General features: G+C 37.4%; 2 protein-coding genes across 2 annotated transcripts in view; one reads left to right on the top strand and one right to left on the bottom strand.

The window, feature by feature from the left end:
* Positions 1-11,574, top strand: part of vopp1b (VOPP1 WW domain binding protein b) — a 99,288-nt gene extending 87,714 nt beyond the window's left edge. Inside the window, exon 5 of the mRNA XM_088643381.1 lies at positions 10,693-11,574. Within this exon, the coding sequence (XP_088499507.1) occupies positions 10,693-10,889 (197 nt within the window). The 3' untranslated portion in view covers positions 10,890-11,574. The remainder of the gene's footprint in view (positions 1-10,692) is intronic.
* A 6,188-nt stretch (positions 11,575-17,762) lies between these two features.
* lancl2 (LanC lantibiotic synthetase component C-like 2 (bacterial)) overlaps positions 17,763-23,132 on the bottom strand; it is a 43,627-nt gene continuing 38,257 nt past the window's right edge. Inside the window, exon 10 of the mRNA XM_088643375.1 lies at positions 17,763-21,651. Within this exon, the coding sequence (XP_088499501.1) occupies positions 21,575-21,651 (77 nt within the window). The 3' untranslated portion in view covers positions 17,763-21,574. The remainder of the gene's footprint in view (positions 21,652-23,132) is intronic.

Raw genomic sequence — 23,132 nt, 5'->3', positions numbered from 1 at the left:
CGTCTTATACTTTTTCTGTTCAGCTCAAGTCTCCAACTAACTTCCTTTATTTCAGATTGAACGTTTTTTTCCTTAGACCTGTCATGACACAACAATCCCCTGAACTCATGAATAATTTCCTGTTGCTCTTCTTTCAGGATTTAATTTCAAGTTATTATACATATATAACATTTTATATCTCTCTTTGAAATATTTTTTTTTAAATGAAAGTACAGCTTTACAATGCACTATAATAATGTAATTTAGAATTATATACTTTACACCTTCGCCCTTGGGTTCTGCAAGGCTCTATGTACGCAATTTCAACCTTAATGTAATACCCTCCTGTGGGTCCCATAACAAAATTTTGTAGGTTTATGTTATGCACATACTGTAAAAAGCAAGTAGTGCTGCAAATTCCATCTGAGAAGGAATAGTGCGTTGTACATTTCATTGACTTAATGCAGGTGGGATAACATGTGCATATTATATTGTGCTTTTTCATTGACTACTGTGAGTAAGCTGGATTGAAATTATGTCAGGGAAGCCCCCTAAGTGATTTTATTATTTACAGTGCTCTATATAAAGGAACAGTACAGTGTAAGGTAATGAAATGTATGGTGTTATAGATTCATTATAAGGTGAAAAGTTCTCTCTGAAAAATTTACTCTATATTTTTAAGTGTATGCTATAGTATATTACAGGGTTTTAAAGTATTTTTAATTGCTCATTATTTCATTTCTCTCCCCTTACATAAACAGGGGATGTTTCCTTTCTTTCGCGTACCTACAGTACCTAATGTACTGCTACCTACTGCTTCAGCCTCTATTGCTTTCTACCCCCAGCCTTGATTAGTACACACAGCTGTTAACCATTAAAGGACTAGGATATCCTTTTGTGTGGTATGGTGTCCAAAACTGAAAACAGTATTCAAAATGAAATTGTTCTTGTAAGGCATTAAATTAAAGTAAACTTCTTAGCTACAGTATATACTCAAGCATTCTGTTACTTTTTTCATTCTTACCTACAGTACATAGATTCTTGCTTTTCAGTACCACTCCTGTGATATACAGTACATAGTTTTTGCCTTCTGTGGGGATCACTTTGCACTTATTTAATTAAACAGAATCTAAATCTGGAGATTAATATAGAGGCTGGGAAGAGTAACACACCTAAAATGGAACCTTATGGTACACCACAACTTACTGTTTATCAGCCCCTTAAAAATTAATTTTCCTGTCTCCTGTTTGTTAACCAGTTTGTCAGCCCATGAGCACGTCTTATCAAATTTTGATTTTGAAGATTAACATTTTATGAAGGGCTCTATCTAAAGTTTATTGAACCTCCTGCAGCTGAATTAAATATTCTTCAACAATTTTACATACACATTCCCCCAATACTTCATTTCACTGTAACCTGCAATGTAACAAGTTTTCAGATTTTCATAAGCAGAAACTATAACTCATTCTCTACATCTTATGGGATAACTGTCTATTCAATAAGTTTAATAAACAAATAGGTGCTTATATACAGCTGGGGAGCACTAGATAACTACTGTATTATGAAATTATTCTTCATCGAATTGCACACAGTAGATGCCAGTGCCTTCAGGCATGTACTGTCACTTACTTTATAAAAACATTGTAATGCAAGATATATTACTGGCTTTTTTAATATGGAGTAAGCCATGCAATCAATAATTTGGTTTAACCATAAAGATCTTTCTAGAAAGTGTGAAATTATATCCTGGGAAATCACCTACAAGGGCGCTGTTGGGTTTCAGCTGTTTTTGCCTTTGATCTCAGTTATTTTTCTCAGAGATGCAGGTGGATAAGATGGGCACCAGCTTTCAGCCACATAACGTGGCAGGATACTCCTTGAAAAAGCTACAAGCAACCTGTCAGTCCATCTGGCGTTCCCTCCACTGCCAATTACCAGGAGTTTCAGAGGTTGTGCAGGCCTTTCAGCCTCACTGAAGTGACTTCATCTGTACTGAAACTTTGAAGCAGCACATGTAGGAAAGTTCATTCCTATTGGAAAGGGGGAAAATTTTATATAGATCAGAAACCATATCAGGGTTTGGCATTACTTGTATAATTGCACCTCTTTCTTTTTTATTTTCTTTTTGTAAAAGTAATTCTAATAGTCTTTTCAAAGTCTGTCACATTATCTTGATCTTGGTAATACTGCTTCTATAGTACATTAATAGTAAGCAAACTCATATTAGATGAATGCCATTGCTGATGTCTATGGACATTTTTCAATTGCCTGTGTCAGCTGCACAGTGATATTTTGAAACAACACAATGGGATTACTTCTGCATATTTACTATTTTTTTTTAAACCAAAATGTTCGAGAAATTGTGCTGTCATCCTAGAGGTTAATTAGAGGTGGATAGTGGAACGGAGTCCTCATTACCTGTAAAGCGCTTTGAGTGGTGTGTCCAGAAAAGCACTATATAAGTGTAAGAAATTATTATTATTATTAATTATTATTATTATTATTTCAGAAATAAACCAAATATATTTATACAGTACAGTTTACGTGGAGTGTACAGTGTACAGTACTTACACTGATGCTATCATTATTAAAAATAAGGTAACCTTACTTTTAAAAATAATAAGAATACATTCCAAAGTTAAACAAGAAAGTGCTTCAGGCAGTCTTTTGACAGCTGGTGACTTTTACCAATATGTTTAGCTCCAGTAATTTGAAGATGACTTTTTAAAGCTGGTTTGCTAACCTTTTTACAACCTTTAAAACTTTACAAACCTTAACATGGTTGCAAGTAAAATAAGTGTTTAGTTATCCCAGAAACCTTCTGTCATGTAGACAACCAACCTGTGGGTGTAATGATCCTGCTGCTCAGTGAGACTGGCAGTAGATCGTGAGGCATGAGCTGAACCCACAAGTGGATAAAAGACAGATGAGGCCCTGCAGGGGAACTGCAGGCAGCACATTGACAGGAGAGCACAGCGGTGGTGCAGGCAAGTAGTCTGGGTGCTGCTGCAGTCTAGGGATCCAGGGAATCGTTGCAGTTCAAGGTCATTGTCGATTCCATCTTTTGTCCAGCTAGTGTTTCCAGGTTGTGCCTCACGATCCACTGCTGGTGTCACCAAGCAGCAGGATAGTTACAGTATAACAGAGCCCTGAGCAGAGACAGAGCACCCCTTAAATATCCATGAATCACTTGAAGCAGGCAAAGTAATTTGCCTCCAGGTGATCCAGGTCCCCTGTCAAATCGGTGTCCATGACAACCGGTGCTGAGTGACAGGTGGGTGGAGCAGTGGCCAGCTGCCACACCAATGCTAGAGTATCATACTCAACCCCACAGAGTAGCAGTGAGGTTGAATATGACAGCAGGCTTGTTCTCTGTCGTGTATCTTTGCTTTTGTTTTTAACATTTGATAGCTGAATATTTTCATATAAAAAGAATTGGTGAAGTTCCATGGCTTTTATATTAATCAATTATCCAAATGATATGCTTGTTGCATTTCAAATTCACAAGGTTCTAATCAGCTATTACACTCCCAGCCTTTCTCACCCACGATCTGAACCTCACAGTGCCTTCTCTCTTACCAAAACTCATACACACATTGATATCTACCTCTACCTCAAATGTCAAGAAGCTCACTCACCATAATTTTCTATCCTTCATTTCATTCTGTTGATGTATGTTTTTGCACATCTGTTGTTTTGCACATTACCTGTTACCTGTTGTTGTTTTGCACGTTACCTGTTGTTGTTTTCCGCACTGCCTGTTGTCTCTGTCTTTCTTTTCTTATAAAATTGTATTGTTGTTGTTTTTTTTTGGACTTCTTACCGTCTGAGAGCTAGCTAAATAGCATTTCGTTATACCATATGCCTGTATATGAGTATGATGACAATAAACTTAAACTTGAGCTCAGCTCATGTGGTATGACAGACTGTCACCTCTACAGCTTTGCAGCTCCCTCAAAAACCCTCCAGTCACAGGGTTCACTCCCACATGGCATGTCAGAAATACCGTGAGCTCAAGGCCACCCACAGCCACATGGAAAATCTGTATTGATTCACCATACCCTAGATACAAACTGTGCTATCTCCAGTTTTTAGTTCTTTTTCTCTGTTTCACATAATCTTAAAGGCTAATGAGGACTGTGTTGTAGAACATAATATTGACACTGTCTTTTGCATTTCCTTATTAGTACTAATATTTTTAGCAACTTGTTTTGTTACATTTCCTTTTTTGATCTAGTAATATAATAACATTCAAAGCCTTTAGTGGGTTCATAAAAGTCCCTGCTGTGAGTGAGTGATACCACTTTGATGACACTGCACAGTGTTCAGACTTCCCCATCAGAGCCATCGCTCACTTCAAAGTGTACAGAAACTGTGAGGTATCTGTGATAGACATTTACTTTGTGTCAAACATAAAAAAAAATTCTGAATTAAAAACAATTGATGAATAAAATAAGTAACAATTAAAAAACAAGGTCAAAATAGTCTAAATGTTAATTCTCTTAGATACAAAAGAAAGAAACTATGTTTATCTTATCTAGAGAGGCTTAGCAGTATTGATTAGATAGATAGATAAGACTTTATTAATCCCGTAGGGAAATCGATGTGTTACAGCAGTCCAGCCCAAGACAAGCAAAAACAGACATCAGAATAGTTATAAAACAAAAGACAACTAAATAAATAAATACATACATACATACATACATACATACATACATACATACTGTAGGTGTGTGCAAAATGTGATGATCATAGTCACTGTAGAAACAATAAAATATGTGCAAAATGTGCATAGGTTTATACAGACTGATTGTCCAAAAAGTACAATGGAGCAAACATGCTGTCCATAGACCAGCAAATGAAGGGCTAACAGTCCTAGCCTAGGGCAGCATTATACCCTGACAGCCGCCGGGAGGAAAGACCTGCGGAAACGTTCCCTTGAACACCGTAGCTGTAGCAGACTGTTGCTAAAAGTGCTCCGCATCCCAGTAACAGTCCCATGAAGTGGATGAGAGGTGTTGTTCATGATGGCTGTGAGCTTGGTCAGCATTCTCCTCTCAGCCACCACCTCCATGGGGTCAAGGCTCATCCCCAACACAGAGCCAGCCTTCTTGATAAGTTTATTGAGCCTATTTGCATCTTTTGTCATGATGCTGCTGCCCCAGCACACAACAGTGTAGAAGATGGCCACCACTGATTCATAAAAAATGTGTAGCAGTGTTCCACACACCAAAGGACCTGAGCCTCCTAAGAAAATAGAGTTGGCTCTGACCTTTCTTGTACAGGACATCAGTGTTACCAGACCACTCCAGCTTATCATCCAGGTGTACTCCTACTGTATGTCCTCACCCTGGATGGAAACAGGGTTCAGTGGAGACTTATTCCTTCGAAAGTCCAAGATAATTTTGTGTTAAGCTGGAGATGGTTAAGATGACACCACTCCACAAAGTTGGTAATCAAGCTCCCCTCTCTAATACACCCCACAATTGGAGAGTCATCCGAAAACTTCTGCAGATGACATGTCTCAGAGTTGTACCTGAAGTCAGAGGTGTAAAAGGTGAACACAAATTGGAGCAAGGACTATCCCCTGTGGAGCCCCAGTACTGCTAACAACCTGTTCAGACACACAGCTCTGTAGCCATACATACTGTGGCCTGCAGGTCAGATAGTCTATAATCCAGGACAGCAGGGGAGTGTCCACCTGCGCCGCCCTTAGCTTATCTCTCAGTAAAGGTGGATGGATGGTGTTAAAGGCACTGGAGAAGTCAAAGAACATAACTCTCACAATGCTCCCCGTCTTCTCCAGGTGAGAGTTAGCTGATTGTTCCACAGAAGAAATTAACCAATGCTCTCCAAGCTGAAAACCTAAAAGGTTTTTTTAATTTGGTAGGTACTATAATTAGGAAGACTAGCTGGAGAAATGACAGAAGGAAAGTCATGCAGGTACTGTATAGCCACTGATTTGATTTAAGGGCATTTAAGAGATAATGGAAAATTTCTTGTCTTTTGAGGAATTATGAATTTAAATGAAAAATGTTCATTGCTGGGAAAGACATAGGTGTTAAAATGAAAAAATGAAAATGAAAAAAAAAATAATGAGGACATAACAGCATGTCCAGGCAGTTTTCTGTAAACAAAGTAGGTGGTGAATTCCATAATAGCTTTTATTTTGTGTGTGGAAACTGTGAATGTGATGAAATTCTCTACAGGCAATGAAAGAGAACATGAAATTTTATGAATTTTAGATCTTAAGTTTGGGGGAATCAATAAATGGATTAACCGTAAAATGACGGTTTTACATTGATATGTTATGCATCCAAGTACAGTAACTGCATATGAGCAGTGAAAGAAAAACAAGAAGGTTGAAATTCAAGAGAACGTTGCAATTTGAAATGTGGAAAAAAGCTGTCATAGACCCCATTTTACTGAAAGTGCCTGTGGAGACTGGTGCATAAGTGACACTGAAGTACACCAGATTTTTCCAGAAAAAAACCCAACTATTTTCTGACTCAAAAGAGCCCCAAGGATTCTTTTTGAAAATGGCAAAAAAAAATAATCCAAAGTACAATAAGTCTAAATCAGTAGTTTAAATTCATAGAGTGAGCACAACAAAACTTTGTCTACCTAGAGCTGTTGAATAAATGCCCAACACCATTCGAAGCCTTCTTTTAATATAAAAGATCCTTCTTCTATTTGCTTCTAAGCAACATAATGCTCATTGCTTAAATAGAAACCAGAAACCAGAAAACCAGATTCCAAATGTTCCAAGATTAACCAGAATAGTGCAGTACAATACAAAGAAAAACAGAAAAACCTTCTGCAGGAATAACCAGAAATTCACTGATTATAAAGGAATAAAGATGGTGACTTATTTTACCTGATGGTTTTCTTCTTAGTGCTTAGTGCTTAATGTCAATCATATTATTTTTACAACCAGTATGATTTAAACTACATGCACTAATGTGAGGTGAGGTACAGTGTACATGTATATACTAAAGCTCCACATTCTTGACCCTTTCTTGACCAACAAGCTCACCCCTCACAGTGCTCGACTCTCATACTCATATTATTCATTTGCTGCCCATTCCAGTCTCTCCAAAGTGTTTCATTTAACATTGCAATGAACACTAATGACATCACAAGTTATTTTTACCCCATCAGCTACAAAATGCAGTGCAGTAGTTCTGTGGCTAAGGATCTGCACCTGTGACTGGAAGGTTGCCGGCTCGTATCCCACAGCTGGCAGAGGAATCCTACTCCGTAGGGCCCCTGAGCAAGGCCCTTAACCCCAACTGCTCCAGGGGTGCTGTATAAATGTCTGACCCTGTGCTCTGACTCCAAGCTTCTCTCCCTGTCTGTGTGTCTCATGGAGAGCAAGTTGGGGTATGCCAAAAGACAAATTACTAATGCAAGAAATTGTATATGGCCAATAAAGTGATATTAAAATCATGTTTGAAATGGACTATGTTTAGGAGCCTTGACTACAGCAATGAGTATGATCATGAAGTTACATAAAAAACAGTGAGGAAAAGCAAGAATGAATGGTGTTTTCATAGATGAGGGTAAGAATGGCTGGCTACCCTTATTGTGAGACTAAATTATTTGCAATGAGTGTGTTGATGATATTGTAATTTTGTTGGTCTGTACTTGAGCCTCTCCTGACTTTAATATTTTTCTTGTTCTGGTCTCTTCACACTTTTTGGCTATGGCTGAAGGTCTTCGAGTCTGTGTGTTCACAGGAAGAAATGCCTTTGTGAAGTCAGATTCTCATCTATTGCCTATTCCAGGCTCTCCCCTGAGTGTTTAATTTTAATGCCCACTCAGTGCCGTTCAAAATATGTGCCAACAACAATTGTCAGTGTGTGCTTCTCTTTCCTGTGTTGTGCAGCAAAGAACCTCCACCTGACAGGGAGACCAGAGCTGTAGCTTGCTTGGTTTAAGAAACCTGTCTGAGAATGCTGATGAGAAACAGATGGCAGTCAAACACTAAGCATTGCAGAAAATAAGTAACCAATTTATACTTAACATAATCAGGAAGCAACAACTAAGAGTGGAGTGGCCCTGTAATGGAAATCTGCAGAGGCATCTCTCTGTGATGCCAGGCATGAAATGAGTGTTATTGGGAAGCAGCCTGAAGACTGTCAGAAAGATGAGCAATGGAAGAACTGATAAATACTCTCTAGACATTGCTGTACGGCGACACTGAGTGATGGGAAGTACGATAATTTGATGAAGATATCTTAAATATATTTCTAGTAAGAAACTATTATAATCTCCATACTCTCCAGTAAAAAGAAAGCACAAATGGAACAGTCTTGAGGGACTTGGTATACCACCCTTCCCAAGAGGTCCCCAGTAAAGTCTTTGCCAGTCTAGGGGTATTTTCACAGGAGGTTTATGAAGAAGACTGTATCTATGTAACCAAGGGAACAATTAGTTGCTCTTCTCTGCACCACCATCTGTTTGATTTCCCCTCAGCTGGAGCCATTTACAGGTACTCGACAAAACATGAAAAAAAACAATGTAACAATGCCATTGATATCCTGGAAGACATCATGCCCAGCAGGAAAGATGCATATGCAGCTTTTAGGGGAATTAATTCACCCAAACCATACCAGGAAAACACACCCTGAAACATTACAGAACCTCCAGAATCCTTGGTTCTCTTTTGGAACCAAGCAGTTGCTCAGCTCCTTGTTGACATCAGCATATAGTCATGCCCATCCCTCTTTCAGAGTCATGCTAGCCATAATTATTGGCAACCAGGCCTTTCTAGCATTTTATACACAGACTACGCAGTCTGGGTCAATATTGCTTAATGCTTATAACCTTTGTTTTCTTGCTTTCAATATAATTGGTGCCTCTCATTTATTCAGGTGTTTACATTTTTCCCTTTTTTAAATACATTATATTTACATGGATAACATTCATTATAATCTTTATTTTGCTTAAAGATTGCACTGCTTATACAGTAACTTAGATGAGCTGTTAAACAAGGGCTTCAAGCTATTTACAGTACAGTATGATGTTATTTTTTGTATTTCCCTTTCTTTCTCAAGGAAAACCAGGTTTGTAAATATATGATTCTGTGCTTTGATGACAACATTAGAATCTCTTGATTATTTTTTAAAGGATCCCCAATTATTTGTCTTTCATGCTCTTTAATATGGATTTGGCAGTTTAATCTTGGTGTTCACACTCAAACCGTGATAAAGAAAACATCACAGACTTAGCACGCCATCTACCTCTGCTCACACTGTAAGCTCACTGCATTAATGGCAGATCTAGGGCATCAGACTGACGGCTGAAGGTGCTGTTGCCAATACACTACAAGCACACAGGTGCCAAAAACCAAAGGTGGTGCTGTATTGGTAAACTGAGCCCACCCAACCCTACATCCCAAACCCATTTACGTCCTGTCACTTGGAGATTCTCAGTCTTAGTAGCTTCTAAACCAGTTATGAATGCAGCATGTTCAGTATTCTCTGTACTGACCTAGCCACTTTGTCAAGCCATCTTTTCATGTTTATCTTTGTGAGACTGAATTATTTATTAAGTGTATGTTAACCATGATTCCCTGATGTTGAAAGAAGCTAATTACAGAGAGACCGGCCTCATTGTTGTCCTAAGTACATGGCATTGCTTTAATAAAATTTCAGTTAGTGCATGATTCAGCCTTTTTGGAAATGAGTAGCCATCAAATTGGCATGATAGCTCTTTCCTTTATTTTTTGTTTGTGTAAGGGGAATTTTATAGAGCCAAATGAATTCCAAGATGTGTCAACAAGCCAACAAGTAATACATCCAGTCAGGCTTATAAGGTTATGGGTTATTTCTCTTTAGAGAAGCAGAAATAAGCACAGCATCTGACTCCAGATGAACTTGGATCACTCATCCAGTCATCTCTTGGGTTACAGCCAGAGGCTAATGAAGAGTGGTGTGTTTGCTGGACAGTCCGGCTTGTACCAGCTGTGCACTGACGTTTTTTTTCTTGACATTGAACACACCAAAGCATTTACATGATATCAAAATTAAAACAGTTTGCCAGCAACAGTGTTCAACTTTAAAATTGTACTTCACTTTAAATCAGTACTAACAATTCAAATAGTATTAATTCCAAGATGGAGAATCCATTCATAACAGCTTTGTCTCTTAGCTCTGCAATAATATTTCACCAATATTTTGAGTGCATGAGTCCTGTACCTCTCATCCCTTGGCTTTTAAGATAAACGCTGGCTTCACAAAATGTTTTATAATTTTGTCTAGTGTTCACACAGAATGGGAGGATCAGACATAACAGTTAACTATGCTAAATCCCACATCAACCATATTGCACATTCTGTCAAAGAAAGCAAATTATTTTAGCTTTTCATATTTGTTGGACCACTATTAAAGCAAGACTTTACCTTATATATCCAGGTTTTCAAGGTGTTTGCTGGAGGCAAACTCTCCCTGTACAATGATTTAATACTATCTCCAGTACACAATGTCCTACACAGCTGTGGGTTGGATCCCCTTTTTATTTTGTAGTATTTGATTGTTGTACTCTGCCACTTGGGGTGAGTGTTGAGCTCAGACAGGTGTTATTGCTCCTATAGAGTAACCTGAGGGCTTAGTCATCATGGTTATAATTCTAAAGTTCTCTGTTAGTGCTAATATTTTCATACATTTGAGATTTTTGTCAGCTGTATTTTACTCTCTGGTGATCTCACAGGATCGCAGCAGCCAGGCACGCAGCACTATGGTGACCCTGGAGGATTGGTGATGAACCCCATTGCTCCAGCTCTGCAAGTCCAGCCTAACTCTCCTCACCTTATCCCACCTTACCCACCTCCTCCATCCTACTGCAACCAGCCCCCACCATCCTACGAGCAGGTACTGAAGGCCTCGGAAAAGAAGCAGAGCTCCTGAAAGGACTGCTCTATATGCCTTTTTTCCCTGAAGGACAAAGGTGGTTGTTTTTTTTTTTTAAATAATGGTGAGACCTGTTTTCAGTCAGGAGATGGAAAAGATGCCTTTGTCTAAAGCATAGGTTTTGCACAAGAGTATTACCCGAGCAGAACAGGAGCCCCTATTTGGTAAATCAAATCACATCTTGTGCAAATTTTCTAAATATGAAGCTTCATTGTGTACAGCTGAGGAAATGTAAAGTTTTTTATTTATATTATTCTTTTACTTTTAAGTATTTTCAGATGTTTTCCCTTTATTAAAAATCTCATTAAAAAATTGAAACGTTTTGAAAAAGGAAAATGTCTTATTGACGGGTAAGCTGCTTTTAGCTACTGAAACTGTCTTTTCCTCATTACCCAGATGGTAATGCCATACTGGCCAAAATACAAACATGGTGGTATTAACCTTTGTGCCCTACTTGATTACCAATGAAATAGACTGGATTCATTCAGCTGTTAAACAGAGTTTTATACGTTAAGATTTTAAGAAATGAAAAGGGACTCATTTTTGGTAACTAGGTGGCAGATCGACTTGTATAGTGCCTGGAAACCATTATTCATGCATGCCAGGCCACAGACTAGCAAATATCATCATAGAGTACTGTCCTCTCTTCCGAAGACCTGCTGAGTTAGTGATGAATGCAGAATCCAGAAATAGGGCACAGAAGCTGTATAAAATGGAACAGAAAGAGTAGAAATTCATTTGTGAGTGAACTTACTGTGATTCTTCTCATCCACCAACAGGTACCACTGAGCTCATGATTTATGTTTTTATTTTATTATTGAGTTGTTTTACTTTTAAGTCAATTATTTTAAAAAGAACTTTGCCTTACTTAAAGCCATCTTATTTGTTTGCAAACTAACACAGTGGTTATGAATTTTTACAGGCAGGGCATAGAGAGTAGCACCTCACAGACTGTGGGGAGAAATGAACATGTATCAGTGGACGGAAATCAAAGTAAAAGTAAAAGAAAAAGTAAACACAGATAGGACTTAACTTTCAAAAACATTTTTAAGGATATTTGGTGAATCACTGCCTTTGTAATCTGATTATAATTTTCCAACAATAGTTTTGAAACACTACAAGACAACATACAGTTGTGTGAAAAAGTGTTTGCCCCCTTCCTGATTTCTTATTTTTTTGCATGTTTGTCACACTGAAATGCTTCAGATCATCAAACAAATTGAAATATTAGACAAAGATAACACAAGTAAAGACAAAATGCAGTTTTTAAATGAAGGTTTTTATTATTAAGGGAAAAAAAAAATCCAAACCTACATGGCCCTGTGTAGGTGTAAACCTAATAACTGGTTGGGCCACCCTTTGCAGCAACAACTGCAATCAAGCGTTTGCGATAACTGGCAATGAGTCTTTTACAGCGCTGTGGAGGAATTTTGGCCCACTCATCTTTGCAGAATTGTTGTAATTCAGCCACATTGGAGGGTTTTCAGGCCTTAACCGCTTTTTTAAGGTCATGCCACAACATCTCAATCGGATTCAGGTCAGGACTTTGACTAGGCCACTCCAAAGTCTTCATTTTGTTTTTCTTAAGCCATTCAGAGGTGGACTTGCTGGTGTGTTTTGGATCATTGTCCTGCTGCAGAACCCAAGTGCGCTTCAGCTTGAGGTCACGAACAGATGGCTGGACATTCTCCTTCAGGATTTTTTGGTAGACAGCGGAATTCATGGTTCCATTTACCACAGCAAGTCTTCCAGGTCCTGAAGCAGCAAAACAGCCCCAGACCATCACACTACCACCACCATATTTTATTGTTGGTATGATGTTCCTTTTCTGAAATGCTGTGTTACTTTTACACCAGATGTAATGGGACACACACCTTCCAAAAAGTTCGACTTTTGTCTCGTCAGTCCACAGAGTATTTTCCCAAAAGTCTTGGGGATCATCAAGATGTTTACTGGCAAAACTGAGACAAGCCTTTATGTTCTTTTTGCTCAGCAGTGGTTTTCATCTTGGAACTCTGCCATGCAGGCCATTTTTGCCCAGTCTCTTTCTTATGGTGGAGTCATGAACACTGACCTTAACTGAGGCAAGTGAAGCCTGCAGTTCTTTGGATGTTGTTGTGGGGTTTTTTGTGACCTCTTGGATGAGTCGTCGCTGCGCTCTTGGGGTAATTTTGGTCGGCCGGCCACTCCTGGGAAGGTTTACCACTGTTCCATGTTTTCACCATTTGTGGATAATGGCTCTCACTGTGGTTCGCTGGAGTCCCAAAGCTTTAGAAATGGCTTTAACCTTTTCCAGACTGATAAATCTCAATTACTCTGTTTCTCATTTGTTCCTGAATTTCTTTGGATCGCAGCATGATGTCTAGCTTTTGAGGATCTTTTGGTCTACTTCACTTTGTCAGGCAGGTCCTATTTAAGTGATTTCTTGATTGAGAACAGATGTGGCAGTAATCAGGCCTGGGTGTGGCTAGAGAAATTGAACTCAGCTTTCCAAAGATGTGATAAACCACAGTTGATTTATGTTTTAACAGGGGGGGCAATCACTTTTTCACACAAGGCCATGTAGGTTTGGATTTTTTTTTCCCTTAATAATAAAAACTGCATTTTGTGTTTACTTGTGTTATCTTTGTCTAATATTTCAATTTGTTTGATGATCTGAAACATTTCAGTGTGACAAACATGCAAAAAAATAAGAAATCAGGAAGGGGGCAAACACTTTTTCACACCCCTGTATGTTTCTACATTTTCTTGAATTAAAAAAAGCCATTACACAAATTCAACACGCTTGAGGTAGATTTAAATCGTAACTACTGAGAGGAGATATTTGTACACAAATATCATACATATGTGGCTAGATAAATTTGATTTCCTGTTGAATCACAGTAGAATAAGCCTGTGTAAAAAAATATTTCCAGTTTAAATTAATTTAGTAAACTTACTGATTTTAGCGGCAAGTCGGTACTCATGAATGGTCTCAGATTTTCTGTGAATCATTTTACCACTTGGCAAAACGAGCAAGTTTCTGGGTTTCATTGCCACCACATCTGTATACCAAAAATGATTGCTCTGAATAAAAAAAGGACGAGTTCTATAACGTGCAGTACTGTATACAGGTGTTCATTTACTGGATCAAACTGAGGGGTGTGACTTTTAAATGTTGATTTTCCTCTAAGAATTCTCAGTAGGTTATCGTCCTTTTTTCTAACAAATCCCTCATTTAACAGAATTCCTAGATTTCTCTTATCGACTGAAATAATGCCCCTAGAGGTTCTCCTGAACTTTGTCACTAGGCTGGACAGGTAAGGGGCATGATTTGTGCTTTCACTATTATACTGCACACACCTAACATACACAACCATAGAGGCAGAAATGTGCACTCACACAAGAGAGGTTTGATATTTGTTCATTTTCTGCTGTATTGTGTTTAAGATTTGTTAACTGATGTTACTTTTTTTCTGTAGATTTTAAAGCTGGAACATTGTGTTGAAAAATGCGGACACAAAGTTAGACACAATGTGACTGAAAGTGTTACTGTGTTTATTTTATAGTTATTGATTATTAGTTATGCTAGCTTAAGTTTAGATTTAATCTATGCAATATGGAGATGGTTTTATGGTTTTTCATTTGAGATAGGAATTCCTTTTGTTGTTGGTGGGGTGTTGTGGTGTCCTCTTTCAGTAATTTTACAATATACAGTACAAAAACACAATTTTTGATTATGAGATTTAAAAAGTTTAAAATAAACTCTTTCCTGTTAGAAACAAGTTTGTTTTAATGTTTTTTTTTCCTTGGGGGTAGGAGGCTGTTACCCATGTAATTCATCATCCTTTAATCTGGAGTTTAAAAAATGTGGTGCAAAATGTAATGCTTTTGTTCTTTGTTTTTTACATTAATACATTTTATGAAATTAAATGTAATATTAAATTAATACAATTAAATTATTTTTTTTCAAACTTTACATTGTAAAATTCCATTTGGAATTAATAAATTAATGGTGTATTTAAGACTGCTCTTTTGCAAAGGAAGCAAAAAAATGCATTGATTTTAATTCATTCTATTTATGCTATTGACAGTTTCAGCTTAAAATAGTAGTAGTTATATGATTAGTTATGCTGCTGAAAAAAACACTTTTTATGTTTTTCCAGTTTTCTTCGAGTTGGTAAGTTTGATGACCTTTGTTTTTATGGGCAGTTACATGGAATCTTGTGAAGATTACTTTTTGATATCTTGAATGCACGGTACTTAAAACATATACTTTCGATGTTTTAATACATTGCTTTACAGACATGAATGTTTAAAATCTTACATTGGGAGCATTTTCTAAGGATAGCATTTGGAATATTTGATATGTATACTCATCAGTCTTGGAGTTTTTCCATTTGTTCTTTAACGTTTTAGTTTCAGCTTCTTTCTGCCAATTACTGGGTCGGCCCTGGTGTTGGAGATCAAGGCCAGCACTTGAGTGCTACCTGTGTGGAGTTCGTATGTCCTCCCCAGGCTCACATGGGTTTCCTCCAGGTGCTCCAATTTCCTCCCGCAGTCCAAAAAGAACCTTTCAGGTTAACTGGTTTCTGGGAAAATTAACTCTGGTGTGTGTATGCCTGTGTCCTGCAATGGACTGGCACCCATCCAGGGTGTACCCTGCTTTGTGCCTGTTGCTTTCTGGGATGGGCTCCTTCTGCCTTGCAACCCTGAATTGGATGAAGCAGTTAGAAAATGAATGGAAGGGTAAATTGTAGCATTTTCAGTCATGGTCCCATTTTTCTACTTTATATTCATAGCATTTTAGGAACTCAAAATAATGTAATGATAAAGGGGTAAAAAAAACTACTGTTATGTGCACCCAAATTTGATTCTAGGTTGCTGTGGATAAAAGTCTGCCAGATGAATGTACATGTAAGAATTATTGGTTAAATGAAGAGATTAATAATTAGAACTATTGATAGGAGTCATGAACAGCGCAGAACCCCCCCAGGAAATGGGGCAACAATGAAGGTGTTACAGACCCAAGAGCGAAGGCCAAGAGAGAGGCCGGCTCGCTAAACCTTGGGCTAAGATGGGGGGCTGGCACAGCCAGACCGAGGCCGAAATGTGCACTTAAGTCCCTTAATCAGAAACTGGGAGCAGGGGCTGCTGAGGTGTTGCTCCCTTCTGCCCTGGAGCAGATTCCTGTGGCCAGGCTCCCAGGAAAAGGTGGCCGCGAGGAAGGGGCAGGCAGGTGGACAGGAAGGCTGGAGAGTATTTCTACAAGGTTAGTGCAGGGAAAGCTGACAAGGAAAGGGATGAGGGATGGCCACAGGGCCTTCAAGGGCGGTTTGCTCCATAGAGGCGGGGCCGGGCGAGCACTGCGGGCGAGGAATCCTGTCACGTAGTCCTCCAGGGGAAACACCAGGAAGAGAATGGAAGCAGTTATTACTGCACTAAAATAATCTTGCAATAATTGAAAAAGACATCATAACTCATCTTCATTAATTTTTAAAACTGGGTTCTTGAAGTACATTATTAGCAATAATTACTGTCAATTAAACTCAGTGCATTTTATAACTCAACAGATAAAATTCCATATATCCTTACAGTACAAATGTATTTAATTGGAATGACCTAAAAAGAAGGGGGAAAAGCATTGTATAGATCAATCCTGTGTTATTGTTGCAAGTACATGAAGAACTTGATTGATTTTTTTTAAAAAAAAGGTTTGCCTACTGAGAGAAAGAACATAAGCCTATAAACAAATCATTTGCCCTATATCGCTCTTTTGAATACAAGTATCTATTCTTGAAAAAAGCCAGGGTATTGTACATTTGATGACATGGCTACCAAATGTAGTTTGACCCACTTTCCTCAGTTTGAAAATAACTCCCATGTAGTTTTCACTTGTGCCCTCTGGTTCATGCATCGCTGTTCCATTCCATGAGTCAGTGTCTTTGAGGATTCTGAAGACCCGATCTGAGTAACTTCATAATTTTCTCCGTTCAAAACTAAAATTATTTTATCCTCCCAGTGTAGATCTTTAAGCCTCGGAATGTATCTGGTATCTCTTATCTGGCATGATTTCAGAGGAACAATACAGTATACAGGCCATTGACAAACATTGTAAAATAAACTAAAGGAGGGCTTTTTAACATAACATGGGATCTTTTAATTAGATATCCTGAAATATCCATTTGCGTTTCAGCTAATCTGGCCTTATAGATATTTTGTCAATATGAACAAGTAATAGGTTTATTCCATGCTGAAAAGAGAAGAGAGAAAACACGTTTCGAGTCGAGTCTTTTTCGAGTGTTCCTTGTTCTATTTTGTCAATATGTTGGAATACTGTTTCACTATGCTATCAGAATTGTCCCTCTATGCACGTACTTTGATTAAATGATGTCAGTGTCATTTTGCTTAACTGACCGTGACATACTTGAGTGACTTTGACTTTGAAATAGGTCAATCCTCATAAGGAAGAGCATTAATAGCCTATGATTTTCAGAGTATAGTTCTGCTTTAAAGTCAGCTCTGTTGATAAATCTTGAATAGGATAATGAATTGACCTACAGTACTTCATGTTGCAAGTAAATCATCAAATACAGTACCTACATGACAATAACTATGAATCTGATGCAGTAATGTTGTTTCTTTTGACACTCAGTATAGTTTTTTGTAGAGTTCAACTCTAACAAAGGTGGTTTCCAAAAGCCAAAGAGCAAAACCACACTTGTGCATTAGTCTGTATCCACCAACATCAGCTAAACAGAGGGAGACCTTCATTCCAACAAATCCAAACAGAAGAAAAAAATATTTTGTAATGCAACTGCAAAAATGAGAAACCTTAAATATTATATAATCATTTTTGGCTGTCATTCTAAAATAAAATGTCAAGACTGGTTTACAATGGGTTTACATTTTATTTGGAAATGGTTTGTATAAAGCAATTATAATTTTGTAATTTAATTTGTATCGTTTACAGCACAGGTGACAAGAAAGGAAAGCATGTGACAGAGCCTCACTTTAACATATTTTTGTCATACAGTTGACACCTAAGACTTTTCACCTAAACTCTGAACAGTGTTGCAACATGTCATTCTGTTAAAGACGAAACAGTACACTTACAGCAACAATACACAACAGAAAACTCTTCCCTAAGATTATTTCTGTATTTGGCACTTAGTGACAGGCATCTGGTTGACAGTACTGGCATCTTAGTGACAGTAAGCTGGTTACTTTATTTTTTAATAAGACTATTTTTGCCAATATTATGTAATGGTTTACAACATATTAAGTATTAAGTACATGCCCTTTTCTTGGCACTGTTAAATGGCTGTCAAATCCATTTTTCTTCATTGAAATTCCAATTCTGAATTGACTGTACATTTTGATGTCATTTTAATATTTTGCGACAAAGTACAAAATGTTGTTTAAAACATTCTCTATTTGATATCATTTTGCCCAAAGTACACCTGAAGAAAATTTATTTCTTGACAGTTTAAGAACTACAAGGCAACATTTACTGTATGTACTTTATTATGTAAATGCACTTTTCATGAAAAATATATGTAAACAAAGATCTTGCACTTAAACTTCCCAAGAGTGTTTTGTTTTGTATTTCACAATACACAATAATAACTGATAGTTCTTTTAAAGGTTAAATTGTTCAGAAGATGTCTTAGCCTATTTATTCACACAGTCCGGCACATTTTCTGTCAATTCAAATGAAGATACTGCAAAGATTAAGGAAAAATTGTGAACTATCTACCACACAGTTTAAGCTTTATATTTGCTGATCTCATATGGACGCATAACCTCTGGTAAACAGGCCGGACTGTGTTCAGAACTGAAAACTAGGTTGATGTTTTGATGTGGTACTAGATGGTAGAACAAGATAGGCAAAATAACATGGCTATGGCTCGCTTAAATGATTCCAATGACGGAGCACTAAAACCACATCATTCTTGTATCAGGAAGCTACAATTTTTTACAGTATGCAGAAGTGTCGACACTTTATCTTTCAGAAAGATGAATCATACAGTTAATTCTATTGATGCTCTGAACCATGGTTTAGGGATATTACCGTTTAATTTGGCAGCATTCACTACCAAATTTATACAGCACACCTTTCCTGTCAAATGAGTGAGACTTTGCTCCCTCTTTCCCATTGTCTTAACTGGGCTTGTACAGTAAGACATTTTTATTAACCAAAATCTAGTATTCATTATTACTAAGCCTGGGGATGTTTACTGTCTATTGCAAGTCATTTTAATATCACTGCTGCAGACTATCCTTCATACCTTAAACTGTGTGAAAAATAACTCAAGAGCAAACACAATTGCCTTATAGTTCTCATTACAATAACACATACACTGTATAGATCTAGTCAGAAAGCTCTGTGCATTTGTTCATTAGTATTGAGTAGCAAAGCTATAAAAAAACCTACCACCCCCTTCAGATGTAGAAATGACAACCAAGCATTTTCAGAATACACTGTGAAAATGCTTCACAGTACTGCGAGAAACTAACAAATGGAAGTGAATATTTGCCAAGTAGATCTTTAAATAAAAATGAATGTCTACTAAATAATTTGCATATAAACTTATTATTAATCACATTTGTGATGCTTACTTTACAATTAACTGCACTTTTAAAAGAATTTGTGTGTGATGTTTGGAAGTGTGCTTTTGCTTCATGCGAAATCCCAAAACATGCAGATGATAGCATGCAGTTATAGCTAAAGCTAAACTGTTGAGATGTGCTTTCAATTTTTAATCTGGAATGAATGGTAACAACAAGAAAGGTAGGAACAATTAAGGATTCTCTTGAGAGCCTGTTTGGTCAAAGACATACTGTACAAGACACTGACTCCAACTAAGCACATTTTCACAGCAGGAAAATATCCTTTGTGACATTAGCAGAGATTAGCAGACTGATAGGCACGGTAATGATACCAGCAGTATACCACCAAAGAACCAACAAGAAGCAAGACAAACTGTGTGAGGAAGACATCATAGCTTCATTACATGAGAAACATACTGACTCCAGAACACGAAGATTAGGGATTCAACAAAATACAACATGGAGCAAGAACACCATGCCAACAAAACCCTTAGCAAGAGGTACAGAAAAACAGTGAGTTTTTAACATGCAACAGCTAAATCCAGTCTCATCAACACAAAATCATTTTGTTAATAAAAAGGCAGAGAGCAAGGCCATGCCGAAATGCTTCTGTGGTTGGTACAAAACAGATCTGGGTAACTAGCTAATTTTTTAAAATACAATCTAAAAATAAGTTGTTTATGCTCATTAATGCTATAAATAGACACTAACAGCACACCTTATTTATACAGAATGTGTAGTGGGCCCATTGTCATCAAATAAAGGTCTGTGCGGGAGGCGGAAGTTTGACTTTGGCCAGCTCTGTGCAAAACATTCTCATAAAACTGGTTGCTGGTTGTCCATACAGTATATACTCACCAGGAAATTCTGACTGTTAAACTGTAGTTTTAATCATCTGATATTAATAAAAATGTTCTCTTGTCAACTTTTAAATTTCCTCTTGAAAGATAGAAAAGAAAATTAGATGAATGTCAGTTCAAGGTTGTTAAAACTGACTTTTTTAAAAACTGAGTTTTTAGGCCTGGAATACCAATACGATCTTATGGTAGTGCTTATAAATTCTTAGAACTTACATTCAAATGTTATTCTCAAAGATGTCGCTGTGTTATTTTTACTGAGAATTTAATGCAAATCTCAGGAACCCGATTAATTAAATTAAACAAATTTCCCCTAGGGGACAATAAAGCTTGAATTTAAAATATTCATTATTTCATAAATAATCAATCATCATATTGATAATTGACATTCCTGGTATTGTCCCAGGACGTTAGATGACTAAATGATATGCAGAACTTTGCATAAAGTGATCATGAAGCTTAGTGAAGGAGCTCAGAAAGCATGGAGATCAGTTGTTCAATGTGCATATACGTACTGTATACATATTTTTAACAACAATGTTAAACATCTACGGCAGCTTTGTGAAGAGTGTAACTATATCCAAGAAGACTACAAAACCAAAAACAGGCTAATTTATCTGTATATCTCTATATGTGGCACTACAGATGTCAAACTTGAATTTTTCCCCCAGCTCCTAAAGAAAACAACCAACCATAAAGTTAAATTATTTCATTACTTTTTACTCAGTGCCTGAAACTCAAATGAAAACCAACATCAGATCTACTAACACACACCAATGACTACCTTGACTTATTTTGTACATTATTGTTGCAAAAAAAAGGTAATTTTCCACAATGTTCTTACACTGGCAGGATCTATTGCCCGCAGTTTGCGGAAAGACGGAACGACAGAGACCAAGAGACCAAGGTGAGCGTGTCATACAAAGGGACTCAAAATGAACAGAAACAAGATATCCATTGACAACACTGGAAGAAACATGCATATGCTAAAGATTCATACTTAATGCTTGCAAGTGGCTGAGGTTAAATTTCCAAGCTACAAGGACCTCTAGGAAAGCTGAGTTAAAGACTGAAGTCTTCTGTGTCCATGCCTTCGTATCCAAAAGAAGAAGCACAGCGTTTTGCTCTGGGAGGTGGTGTTTGAGGCGCTCAGTTGTCCAGAAGCTTTGCTGCAAACACGCACTGTGCTGGCTCGTACTTTACAATGAAAAATTAGTTCCCTGGCCTCAGGGGTTAAAGTTCAAAGGCTGGAAAACGAGATGTTTCTGGCATTAACACATCAGATAGATAGTGAATTGCTCCTGCCATACCTGCAAAAAACAATATCAGGGTCAGAAATTATTTACTCAGAGCACATGCAGCATGTGATTACAAATAACTATATGGCATAAATGAAGACAACCTTTTTATGCAACAAACATTATCCCACCCTATCAACAAAGTCCGATGTTTTAAGAACATTCTAGACTAATCAATAGGAATTCCAGGTTGAGTAAAAAATTAAAACAGATTTAATTCTAATAATATAAGCATTTTAATATTTTTTTTCAAGTTAAATTTAAATTAGATTTTTGTCATGTTTAAGTTTTCTGCAATACTGATCATCCAAAGAGGAATGTTACTGCACCATGATGTCTTCTAAATTTAATACTTACACTCCAATGTCAGCTACATTCAAAACTGAACCACACTGTGCTTGAAAGAGAGGAGAGAAATAGATGTTCCTACTAGTGAATTATTTAGATAATTCTCCTTTTCACCAGCCTGAAGAGGTTTAATAAAGGGCATTGCACCCACAGTACATGCTTCTAACATAGTTTGAATCTCTCAATACTAAATGTAAGCTCTCTGGTTATGTAAAAAGTTTTGCACACAAAAATTGTAATCAGATTTTATTCTTCTAAAAACTAAATTTTTCAAATTTATTTCAGAACTCCCAGCAGGACCGAGTATAGACCAGGCACTGACAGTAGCCCTGCCCCAGAACTCAGATGATAATACAATACCAAATCATTACAGTACTGCATTCCACAACACTAAAAAAAACGCTTTAAAAACAAAACCTTCTAAAATATCCTAATATATCCTCAAATATAAACCTTGTATTTCAACTCTAGTTCAATAATTTTTTCACTAAAATTAGACATTACTACTGTGGGGTTAACAGTTTTGCAAGCTTCTACCTACACAGCCTGCTGTCATGTCTCATATTAAAACCTCTGTTCCACAAGGGGCAAGCCTTCTCCATAGGCTGTGAGAATTCTGTCTGAATCTGCTGCTCCTTTGCTCTTCTGAAGAGGCTTTCAGAAGTGCGCTACCCCAGTCTGGGAGTAGGGCCTTTAGGGGCTGTCAGTATGAAGGTCTCTCAGCCATTCAAAAGAAACTTACACCAGTCATACCTGAAAACTCCACAAGAACTTTCAGCAAAAGCTTGTTTCCTATGTAACTGATTCAAAGAATTGGGAAATTTAGAATGAGGAAGTTGTACTGCACATATGAAATCAAAAGCAGATTTTAATGTTTTCTGCTTTTTCACAGGAGTCAATTTAGAATCTAAATGTTGTTTAAATGATTGCACATTTCTTTGTATAATGGTAACAGTTAAAAATTTGGTTTACTGTTTTATTCCAAATGCAACACATTTCTGTCCTTTTCATCCCCCCCAATCTCTCTCCCTTTCACTGTATTCTTGTCTCCATCATCACCTCTTGTCATTCTCTCTCCTTCAGTCTTTCCCTTTCTTTCCTTCTGTCACTGTAGTGATGTCACAGTCTCCTTCATAAAGGTAACC

The sequence above is a fragment of the Lepisosteus platostomus genome, chromosome 8 (genome assembly GCF_059453375.1).
Source record: "Lepisosteus platostomus isolate fLepPlt1 chromosome 8, fLepPlt1.hap1, whole genome shotgun sequence".
Lineage (NCBI taxonomy): Eukaryota > Metazoa > Chordata > Actinopteri > Semionotiformes > Lepisosteidae > Lepisosteus > Lepisosteus platostomus.
The sequence above is the reverse complement of the archived record's forward strand: the minus strand, read 5'-3'. Positions and strand labels throughout refer to the sequence as shown.